The sequence below is a fragment of the Bacillus rossius genome, chromosome 6 (genome assembly GCF_032445375.1).
Source record: "Bacillus rossius redtenbacheri isolate Brsri chromosome 6, Brsri_v3, whole genome shotgun sequence".
Classification (NCBI taxonomy): Eukaryota; Metazoa; Arthropoda; class Insecta; order Phasmatodea; family Bacillidae; genus Bacillus; species Bacillus rossius.
This window is the reverse complement of record NC_086334.1, coordinates 17,759,440-17,771,552: the sequence shown is the minus strand read 5'-3', so window position 1 is coordinate 17,771,552 and position 12,113 is coordinate 17,759,440. Positions and strand designations below refer to the sequence as shown.

The window sequence follows — 12,113 nt, the reverse complement described above, 5'->3', positions numbered from 1 at the left end:
GCACATTGTCCCGTTACGTTGTGTCCCGTTACGCTCATTTTACGCTTGCGCCGCATCTATCTCTCTTCCACTCGATTGGAACAACCATCGATTTGACTTTTTCGAGGCACATTAAACTTGAAACACTCCCATTCCTTTCCTACTTTTCCTATCATCGTCCTATCCTTAACAGAATAACACAGATTGGAAGAAGTTAAATAGCAAACATGTATAAAAGTTATAGTTAAAATAATCTCTTCGTTGAAGTAATAAACATATTTGAATTAATGAGTGCAAATAAAAGTAAATCAATTAAATTGTAGATTTAATTTCACTCCTTCTTTGTATCCATACAAAATAGTGATAATTCAATAAAAATTATTCAATTTTATTCATAAAAGTATGCAATAATTTCATCAAGGTTTTGTTATGAAGTTGTCACGTTAAACTATCGTCCGTAAACAGACTTTACAGACAACCAATTTTTTTTATAGATATAATTTAATGATTGCATTTTGTATTGATTTTTATTAATTTGCTTTCATGTTATTTTCATATAATTTTATATGTATTTGTTTTATTTTATGTATCTTTCATGCTATAGCTACATATTTCATATGCATTAATTAAAAAAATTATGGATCTTGATTAACACTTTTAATGCGTATAACAAATAGCCTATTAGATAAATGGTTGAAAATATAACAATCATCTCCATTTTTAAAGTAGTGGGTGTAGATTTTAGATTTTATGCTTAGTCGATAATTTGAACTGCCCGCCACTCAGTTTAGTTCGTGATCCAGCCACTAAGCGTGCTCATCGTGCGTTGTCGATACTGTGATCGACACTTTCACATTGTTATAGAATCACCATGTCTATGAGATTATTTAATTGTTTATATTGACAAATTACGTGAAATTGAAACAATTTGTCGCTTACGAGGTTTTGGTTGATTAAGTTTTTAAGTGTGATTTTAGAAATCTCACTTTTGTCCCGTGTTAAAATTATTATTATTTTTTTGTCTGAGGTTTGTAATTAAAAGTAACGAAACAGTTTGGTGTTGATGTGCAGTAATTACACCCGTACTTATTTCAGAGACATTTAGGTGATTTTAGGAGTTGGTGCTTGCGGGGTCGTTCGCGTCGGAGACGGAGCTATATCGGCTGATGATCATGGCATTGCCCCAGGGGCCGGAAGACTGGGTTTCGCACGGTTGCACGCACACGGCCCGACGTAACAGTACCTGTGGAATGCGTGAAGCGGCGAGGAGAGGATAAACAAGGCCAACTTTCTACGTGCCGCAGTGTTCGCGCAGACCTGACAACTGCGTGTGACGTGTGCGAGTAAAAATGAATGTATGCGTCAGGGATGGGAGTGTTGACAGGTGAACGTGGTAGTTAGCCGTGCCCTGAAGGTATGCCCAGTTGCGCATTTGGTTCTGGCTGTTGTTAAATGTCAACGTTTTTACCCTAAGAATCATGGATGGAATAGAGGCCAATGTGCGTCGTGTGCTTTCGGGCCAAGCCCTCGGTGACTCGGAAGAATTCTGCGATTTTACTCTCGAAGAACAAAATGAAGCGACAGGTTTGTTGTTTTTTACTAACGTATCCCGAAAAAAATGTTTAATTCATGCCTTGAAGACTTGGCCTTGACATTGTTTTGTAATTCAAGCTATATCAAAATAAACAATTTTCAGGAAAAAAATCAAATAAAAATTATTTTTTTATTAAATCTGAGATTTTTTGTTTATCGTTCACCAATGCGTTGTTAGATATTGTCACGGCTTCAATGATTATATTCCATTCTACTTATAGTGAATGTGGAGGGCACACCAGTCTACTGACAGCATTTAGACCTCATTTATAATTACTACATACGGGAAAAACAATGAATGGACAGTGACAGGTAGGTAGGTGTGCCCTGCACGCTTCGTCATAGCCTAGTTAGAAACATTAGTAAGAACCATAAAGGTAATTATGTAGAAGAGGCATGCATCAGAAAAAAAAATTCAGAGAATCCTATTTTTTATTTCATGACTTAATTTTAATCATTTTGTAACATGAAATTGTACTTCAAGTAGTTAATTGTTATAGTGGTTGGCTAGGTTAGTTTATATGAATCTAAAACACTATAAATTTTTGCAAACGGTCAGTTAGGTTTAGTTAGTAAAACCCAACAAAACATTCTTTATTTAAGAACTTAGGCCTACAACACATATGCTAACCTTCACAACAACGTACAACCACTTCTAGCATGTGAATGTATTGTTTCATCTAAAAAAATTTTTAGGCCCTAATCAAATAGAAAAAAAAAATGACAAACACATTGGAAATCTTATCCTTCTATGAACATGCTACTGAAAATCAACCATTTAACAGAATAATTATAAAAAATTGTCAAAGCATAAAAATACATATTTGGATATTTTTTTGCTTTTTTCGTATTTGCACCTCTCCAAGGTGATCCACCCCTTCCCCCGAGCACCATTTTCGATAAATACAATTTAAAAAATTTTATATTAAAAAAAATTTGGCCCAATTTTATTAGCAACATAATTAATGTTGTGCCAACTTTGTTGTTTCACTGGCCATCCGAATCTCATAAGCTCACAGCTCAAAAGTAGGATGAAAAAACTAAACAGTTGTAATATTCCCCATTATCTAGAGTGATGTTTTGTGCATATATTAAAAATTCCACATTCTCAGCGTAATGTAAAAATTTACAAATGGTGCCTCTTAGCTCTATCCAGCTGCTTTGTTGATTCCTGATGAGTAGAGACCTGTAAAATCTGCGATTTCAAATCCCTAAAGGATAGACTCCATGATCCTCTATGCTTTCGTGCAAATTACATCTGCTGATTGGTTTCCGACTCGTAACACCTGTTGACTGGAATGATCGTGATTCGCTAATTCTTCTGTTAAAGATTTTTCATTGGCCCAGAGTCCTTCAGATAAACTGTGACCCAATCACTGAAGCAAAATAATGACAAAAGTATTTGGACTCTATCCTATCGCGAAATGAATCCGCGAATTTTACAGGTCTCTAGTGATGAGTTTTTTTATGAGTCATATTTCAGACCTGTGACTTAGAGGTAAATGTGATTCAGTACAGATGTGTTTCACGTGCAGTTGCCAAAGGCGTGGCCCCTGCTGCCGCCTCGGACTTTGTGCCCGTGGTGAAGTCGACGGTGACGTACATCGTGGTGGGGGTCCTGGTGAACGAGCAGGATGAGGTGCTCATGATGCAGGAGGCGAAGAGCTCGTGCGCGGGCAAGTGGTACCTGCCCGCGGGCCGCATGGAGCCCGGCGAGGACATCCAGGTGACTGCACACACACAGCTTGTTCTAGTCCGGAAGGTTCGTCGAAGCAAGGTGGCGCAGGGAAGTATTGTGAGTTGCGCACCTCAATTTAGATGGCTTAGAACGGACTGGCAGAGCCAAATGCAGGTTGTCCCTAAGAAGAATGTCCCAGTTTCAATGGTATATTACAACTATTTAATTTAGATTATTTACAACAAATCATTGATTAAATTGAAGTTAAACAGGATTTTCCAAAAGCTATTCAGACATATTCTGGAATGGTTGTTTATGCAGACCATACATAACTGTTTCCTTCACACCAATATCCTTGCATAATATTATTTGCTCACACATCTTAAAATTACCTCTTTTTTTTTGACAAGGCATAAAGAGTAAATAAAAGAACTTAGTTATGTAATAACACTCAGCCATTTAGTTTTAATTATCACTAGAGCTGTTATATTTTACAGTGTTAAGGTTTGCCTATTCATGATGTTAAAGATCATATCTATTCACATTTTTGTTTCCCTTCATCTATGCATTCCATCAGTGTTACATTCTCATCTCATGAACCCTCATTGTATGTAATATTGTGCTGATGTCAGTGAGGCGTGAAGATCTAATTAATTGGTTCATTAATGCAGTATGTAGGGGCAGTGATACAGACAATTATAATGAATATGTAAGCTCACTGGACAAAAAATTAGTCACCTTAGTGCGCACGCACAGATGATCGTTAAGCCTGTACAGATGGCGCAGTGAATGAGTCTCGTGCTCAACTGAATGTGTACTGCTTCTACATGAGCATAAGGCAGTAGCGATGAGTGAGACATTAATGTTTCAAGCGGACAGTGTACATCAACACAAGGTTGTAGCAGAGTGGCAAAAAAAAGGCAATTGTATTTGGCCGTGCCTATGGCCATATGGTGCGTGAAGTTACTGGATTTGTTGGTGTTTCGCAGCGGACTGTTAAACATATTTACAAGCAGTGGTGTACTACATGTGGCCACGAAACACGACGTCAGAATTGTGGTCTGAGAAAGAACCTGACTGAGAGGGACCGGAGACGCGTTTCACAGCTTGTGAATCAAAATCGCTTACAAATCCGACAGGAATTGCTGCAATCAGTGAATGAAAGTCCATCCTAACCTGTTAGCAAGAGAACGTTGTGACTGGAACTGAATGCAATGAACATTTGGAGTCTGTTATCTCACAAGAGGTGATTGCTCACACAGGCACATAAAGCTGCTCTTCAATGCGCTAGAAATCATCAAATGTGGGCAGTAGCTGACTGGTGGAATGTAATGTGGTCTGAAGAATCACGCTTTTGCCTGTATTCCAATGATGCATGTTGTTGAGTGCACCAAAGGCCAAATAAAGCATTTCATCCTGGATGTTTGTAGGTCAAGTTCAAGCCGTAGGTGGGTCTGTGATGTTTTGGGGGTGTTTTTCATATCATGGATTGGGCCCGCACACTGCGGTGACCACTAACATGAACCAGCGTGTTTATTTTGAACATATGCCTAGATGATCAGGTGTTGCCTTTCAGTCAACATCTGCATGATGAGAATGTAATTGATTCCCCCCATTTTTCAAGATGCGACATACCTGCACAACCTTGTTGACTCACTTCCTAACTGGATCCAGGTGGTTATCAAGTCCAGAGGCAGAGTTACGCTGTATTAAATGATGCTTGTAATTATTTATCCCAGGGGTGGGTAATTTTTTTGTCTGGTGAGCTTATGCTGTAGTTTATGAACGAGAAGTGTCCTACTGAAGTTTGGTATCCTGTAGTGGTCTCGTGGCCACCTCGCCTGCTAGTTTTGGCCGCGTTGACCAGCGTGTGGCTCACGTGCTCACGGCCCGTGTGGGTGTCGCAGGAGGCCGTGAAGAGGGAGGTGCTTGAGGAGACAGGCCTGGAGATGGAGCCGACCACCTTGCTCCTGGTCGAGTGCGCCAGCGGCTCTTGGTTCAGATTCGTCGTCACCGGGAACGTCACAGGTCGGTGAGCTCTCTGGGGCCGGTGCGCACAGCCAGCCAGGGCCAGAGAGTGGGAGGGGCAGCGGTGCAGGGAAGTCCCCGGTGCCTGAGTTATGTTTCCATTTTTTTTTTCATGTTTTGGTTTACCCCAATAGGATGAAAATTCCAAGTATCGCAACCTCCCCTTCTTGATGAATGAAGGCAGTTATGTCTTTTGAATGGGGAAGTAAAATTCACATCACGCTAAATGAATCCGCGCAAATTGAAGACGTGCTGAGTGAGGGATAGGTGTAACAAGAAAATATTGGTTTCCTAGCTAAAACATTACGCTGGAGTTCTGTATTTCAACAGTTCAGAAGTTGGTTAAAAAGTTAATTAATTAATTAAAATTACTTAGGCTCTTGATATTAGTTCTTAATTCTCTGGTTTCCGGCAAAAATAATTATGAAATTGTATAGCTCAGTCGGTTCGAGACAGAGGTCTCTTAAATCAAAGTTCATTATCTCTGGATTTAGCTATTAACTATTGCAGACTAAATTGCTGATAAACTTTTGCTGATTAAGTGATCTAGATTCAAGCAGTCAAAAATAGTTATGTAAGTTCAATTGGTGAACACCAGAAGATACCGAAATAGCTATGCGAATTTACAAAACCAACCACTGATTTTTTTTACATAATCTAGTATTATCGTAGTAACACTTCTGTTGCACCTACTGAATGTCAAAAATACTTCCAGGCTCTTTTTTTCGTTAAACTTAAACAGTATTTAACACTAATATATGGCTGGAATATCCGTTTGGCCATAAAATGGGCCAAGCCAATCTATATTACTCATTCCCACATAATAGTAGAAGAGCCCTTTTCTTTTTTTTTTTTAATTTCTACCTCCTTGTTCACTATCATATAATTTTACAACAATTCCAGCCAATAACAGAAGTTAACCTACCATTTGACTAGTGCGCCAAAAAAAAACTGACAACCAATCCTGGTGCTTAACTTAACTGGAGGCTAAAATAGTTTTACATATCACAACTAGCATAATATCATCTCTAACATATAAATCACTGCAAATTTGATAGTAACAATGAACGAATAGCTGTTAAAATGCGCAGATCAAAAATATTGTAAAGCATGACACCATAAGAAATCGCGTAGATATACAGTCCCAAAGAGGTAAGTATCACGAGTCTGTAGTGCAGAAATGTGTTCCTGTTCTGTATTCACGTGGAATAAAATATTAAAAAGTAAAGTTTCAGTGAGCATCTGCACGCATGTACTTTTGAAAGGTTTGTTGTTGTAAACGCTGACGTGGGCAGGCGGGACGCTGAAGACGCCGAAGGACGCGGACTCGGAGTCGCTGCAGGCCAAGTGGGTGAGGGACCTAGGCGAGCTGAGCCTGCGGGCGGACGACATCCACGGCATCGTGGAGCGGGCGAGGAGCTTCGCGGCGGCCCGGGGCCGCGAGCCCTGGCACGCGGACGTGCTGCCCGCCCTCGTGCCCCATGCCAAGCTGCTGTTCCGCCTGGTCGTGTGCGTCCGCAAGAAGAGCAAGTGAGTGCCGCGCGCCGCGCCGGTTGTTCAGGGCGTCTGTCTGTCTGCAGGCCCTCGAATAAACAGCAGTGGTGCTGAAAGTCACAAAACTTTCCGGCAGCGTTTCGCCAACTCGCATTCTGTTTTTTTGACGTCTCACTTCAGTTCATAGTCGCTCCGTTCACTTGAATCACGTGGCAATTATCATCTCTGAAAGGATTTAACTTTTTTTTACCTAAAAGTCAGTATATTCGTGCAAATTTTTTTTATTACATTTTTGTTCGTTTTAAATTTTGGATTTATATATTTATTTAAAAATAAACTTTTTGAAAAAAAAAAGTTAAGGAAAATTACGCTGATAGGTCCTGGAAAGGTATTTAAAATTGGTTCACCAAGTATGTGTAGATACTCTGTTATTTAATTTTCCTCTCAATTCAGTTACTTGAGGGCTTTTCAAGTAAATTTGCATATTATGTTTTTGCCTCATATTTTTCAACAACTATTTACTAAATTTGATGTAATTGCTTTTAAAATCACGCATGTGTTCATAATTAAGATCACTTGCTTGACTGTTTACTACATAAAAATAATGTGTAGTACATATTTGGTTAGAAAATTTTCGTGACCCAACAAAAAAAAATTCCAACAAAAAAATTAATTTCATGGACAATTCCTTAACTAATAGTAGCTGTGGGTTTCAACAAAAACGGCCAGCCATTTTCTGCAAATGCAATGTTTCCCTGCTAAATGTAAGTTAGCAAATACAAAACCCCTGTTTACAGTTTTGGCCAAAGTAACGTTTTTTTTTTTTTTTTTTTTTTTTTAATTTTGGGGTTTGAATATTTGTAACACAAAATAATTGTACCTGGGCACTTGGTTTCTCCTGATGGTCAACCACTCGGTTGTATGTACTGAAATTCTTCTACTGTACATGTCTCAGCGGACACATAGTTAGGCGCCAAGAGTCCAGTGCTGATATTGTTTTGTTAGTATTGTGGCCATCATTGGTCTAGTAATTTGTAATTTTAAGTTTGCCCCTGTTTGCTGATATGCTCATTTGGAACAAACTTGCTTGCCTACTTAATGCTTGGCACACATACTATATTGGCTATCACTAATTTTAGTTAAATCATGTTTCTCTTCTATGTTAATACGTACTGCTACAGTAAAAGTTAAAATTTCTATTTATTGTTTGGTTTTTATTTCAGTAATCAAGTCCACATATTGCTGTCGGAAAAGACAGAAATCCACCTGCCTGTGTGTGAGATTAATCCTTCCAGGAATTTCCATTCCACGTTGAAGAAGTATATGATGGTAAGTTCACTTTTGAAGATTTGTGATTGAAGTGTATTGGCGTGGACCCACTCCCAATATAATTAAATTCTTGCTAGATAGTATAGTTTTAAGAGAGAAAAACAACAAATAAGGTGAAAGCTATTTTAATTATAAGCAAGCAGTGAAAGAGCATAATAGTTGCTGAATAGTAATTAGGTTTTGAAAGCACAGGGATGATTTAAATGTAACATTAACAAGATGCTCAAAAAACTTACAAGACTACATAGTATTATCTTTGAAAGATTTGTGCAATGGGAGTGCATGACTTGATGTAGGCTTTTGAACGTATGCCATTGCTAAGGACAGGTATGTCTGTAGAAGTAGTAGGTATGTCTGTAGTGGTGAGAAAACTAACAGAAATAAAAAAAACATTAAGTTATAAAAAATGAAACCTTAATTTGAAAAATAAAATAAGTTAACCTATGACAAAAAAAAATTTAAGTTTTATGATATGTTTTGAGTGCGAATGAGTAGTTTGTTTCTGGCGACTGGAGATGGGTGTGCGTTCGCAGAACATTTTCGGGGCGGACGTGCCGCCTCACAAGCCGCACGGGATCCTGAGTGTGGAGCATTCCGGGAAGCCGGAAGGCGTGCACGACGGGGTTTGCCTGACGGTGCTGGTGTCGTTCCGCGTGCCGCTGGAGGACGTGGGGATCATCGATAAGTACACCTGGCTGGAGGTGTCCCAGGACCTGGGCAACGAGCTCATCGGCCGGCTGCGCAGGAACCTGGCCGTGCCGCTGCACGTGATCAGGTAGAGGACTCGCGCGACGACATACACCGGTGCGGCCGTTAACGTCGTGTCTCACTCACCGGGGAACCCGTAGCTGTCATGTTGATCAGGGAAGCAGTTCAGATGAAGAGAAATTAAATTTTGCCAGTTGAAATAACACTGTGATTCTTGAGCTCGAATATCTGTCTGTGTGCACCTACACAAATATTTTTTTTTGTTATGTTGGACCATTTACTTAATGTAGGTAATTAATTTACCATAAATGGAGGATTTATGTATCAGGAGTACACTGATTCAAATGATGCACTTTCTACCCTGTTACGTAGCTGACTTGCTGCAATTTATTTATAGGTAAAATCAGTAGTGATAAAATATATGTCTTTACCGATGACCTTTTCAACACTGTGAACTACAAATGTTTGAACAGTCATGTTGATACTGACGAGAACATGTGGAGTAAAAACGCAGTTTTCAGCTCACTCTTGAGCTAAGAATTGAAATTCGTACCTACCAAAATAAATATGTATGTAATATACTTATGAACATAAAAAGAATATATGACTAAGAAGAAAATTTGTGGTGTAATATATTTTACTAATATTCAAGTTGCATGTGGTGAGATTATCAATTTTACTTTGTTTCAAAAGCATTTCTACAGTAAGCATGTTGCAGAGACACTTCCCACACTGAATTGATAGCCTTCCTGTTGCATGGAACCTCGCTTCTTGGCCAGATGAGTGTGAGCTCATTGGTGTTACCACAAAGATATTTACTCTATGATATTAAAATACATTATTTAGAATCTGATGCTAGGTTTATATTTTTATCATATGTACATAGTTATCAGTTGGTGTAATGTTCCCTGTATTTTTTTAAAATTTTTTACTGCTGTTATGTTGGTTATGTATTTGTGGTTAATTTTTATTGTGGACTTAAATCACTTGATACTTTCACAATTATTATTTTTAAGAATTCATTTATGTGAAAGTTTTTTATTAATATTTATTTTTGTATCTTTATATTGTCATGTTTTAATTGCTAGGTATTTTAATGACTACTAAAATTATGATTGAAAATTTAGTATCAGGATAGATTGTCACTTTACTTTTGGGTTTTTTTTAAGGTTATCATTTTTGTTTAGCATATAGGTATATAAATTTTTTTTGGTCAGCTAATTTTGTGTTGGACTAATCAGAGCTAATAAATTTAATGTGAACATGTACATACCAATGTATCTCTGGCATGAGGTAATTAATTTACTTTACTGGAGAGTTTCTGTGAGTTTTATTTATTGCATTTTCCTAAAGGCTATTATTGTAACCTTGTTTTTGATGATTCAACACAAAGTTGAGGAGCAAAAAAACATGAACATGTTTGTAGACTTGTAATTACAAATGCACACAGACTTTGATAAATTTCTTGCCTGGTTGTTAAATTCACTCGACGTGATGGTTGTCAATTTATAATTTTGAGAGCAATCTCACTTCCGAAGAGCATTTTAGAATTGAATATTCTACGGAATATATGGTGAGAAATTTTGAGACGAACAATAGCATGCAAAAGCTCTCACTGACAAATTAGCAGGGAAAACTCCAGAATAAAAGTAATGAAACAACATTAAATAATCCACATAGTGTATGAGACCAAGGTTTGTCTTTACCTAAGAAAAGAAACAAGACTTCAACCCGCCAAGTCATTGTGACAAAGGAAAGTAACTAAGTCAAGATTCTGCATAAGAACAGATGATTATAGATTGGCTTCACAGTTATTGTCCTGAAATTAACTATTCTAATATATTGCAAATGATAATGATATTGCCAATTAATTCATAGTACAGTATATCTCCTCTATAACAGAAATGACAAATAAAATCTAATTGTATGTAATGTGATTTTAAAATTATTACTTATTACACATTTTTCTTGATAGCAAATTAGATAGCTACCTGAAGCAAAGTTAACATTAAAGAAAATTATTTCTGTGTGTGTACAAAATAATTTAACTTAAAAATTGCAAAGCTATTAATGTTGAATTTAAACATTTTCAGATAGTAACCCCCTCCCCAGGATTATTTAACTTCACAAATATCTTTGAGCAGTTAGCAACATCATAATTGTAGGTAGTAACCCCACGAACGAACTTGACCTGTTGCGGGCAACAGGCCGAGCAAGCTTGCAAACAGCCTAAGCGAAAAGGCAATGACCAAACCATTCAGCAGGCAACAAACAAGCCCAAGTGCGGTTCGAGCCCTGCCACACAACCCTGCCCCTTAGGCAAAAAAAGATGCAAGTGAAACCTCTGTATGTGTTCATTGACTCAGGTCACAGTTACCTGGCAATAAAAGCTGTGCTATACGCAGCCTTGCAGGAGCGCTGGTCGTCCGTCAGTTGCGGCCATGATCAGCTCATGATTTACACTGCCACTGTGGAGGAGCACCACTGGAGCAGTTTGGAGTTCAACACTTCGTACTGCTACAATGGGATGAAATCTCAAACAAGTTTGTGTTCTGTCAGATGCACAGTAGCACCAACAAAGATTTCATACAGGCGGAGTTTGCTGCAATGGGGCTCCCTGTGCAGAACTTTTGGTTCCTGTTTAACAGGCAAACCAGACGATCCATTAATATAAACTTGTCATAGAGCTCCTTAAGGCCGTAAATATAGAGAGGATTTACAACCTGAAGACCTTCGGTGGCCTCAGATTTCGTGTTGAGGACTACCGACACCCCAACTACCACAGGATTAGCCACCCGTCAAAAAACTGCAGAGTCTCCCATGTGTGTCGCTGGTGCAGCCAAGAACACAAAAGCGAGACTTGTCCTCAGGGAGGAGATAGAGCTAAGGCAATGTATGCGTGATGCGAAGGCCTGCACTGCACCAACTACAGAGGCTGCATGACCTATAAGAGGGAGAACTGGCGTCATCTCCCACAGCAGGAGCGCAAAGAAAGAGAGCTGCAGTCTAAACATGCAGTGCGTGACAAGCGAGCTCCAGTTGTGTCTCAAACCCACCTGCCCCCAATACAAGCAATTCCATTGGACTAATATCCCCAGACTCCAAAACACGTGGCTTACCCCAAGCTACACCGCTCCACAGCAATGGCAGAGCCCCAACCAATATGCAGTACTGGATGGCAAATGCATGTTGGCCAAGAGGCCAGCCCTTGCCCCAGAGGCTCCCGAAGAAATATAATTTGGGGCACAAAAACAGTAAAGCCCGGGGGCAAGGACAGGCGAAGGAGCAACTAGCTCCTAAGGCC

The 12,113-nt window shown here is 38.9% G+C and overlaps 1 protein-coding gene across 1 annotated transcript; it reads left to right on the top strand.

The window, feature by feature from the left end:
* Nucleotides 1-821: 821 nt before the first annotated feature.
* LOC134532746 (8-oxo-dGDP phosphatase NUDT18) lies at nt 822-10,129 on the top strand. The gene is made up of 6 exons (XM_063369559.1): nt 822-1,563; nt 3,108-3,298; nt 5,158-5,278; nt 6,574-6,808; nt 7,996-8,101; nt 8,635-10,129. The coding sequence occupies exons 1-6, from the start codon at nt 1,458-1,460 to the stop codon at nt 8,878-8,880; spliced, it is 1,005 nt and encodes a 334-aa protein (XP_063225629.1). The 5' UTR covers nt 822-1,457; the 3' UTR covers nt 8,881-10,129.
* Nucleotides 10,130-12,113: the final 1,984 nt, after the last annotated feature.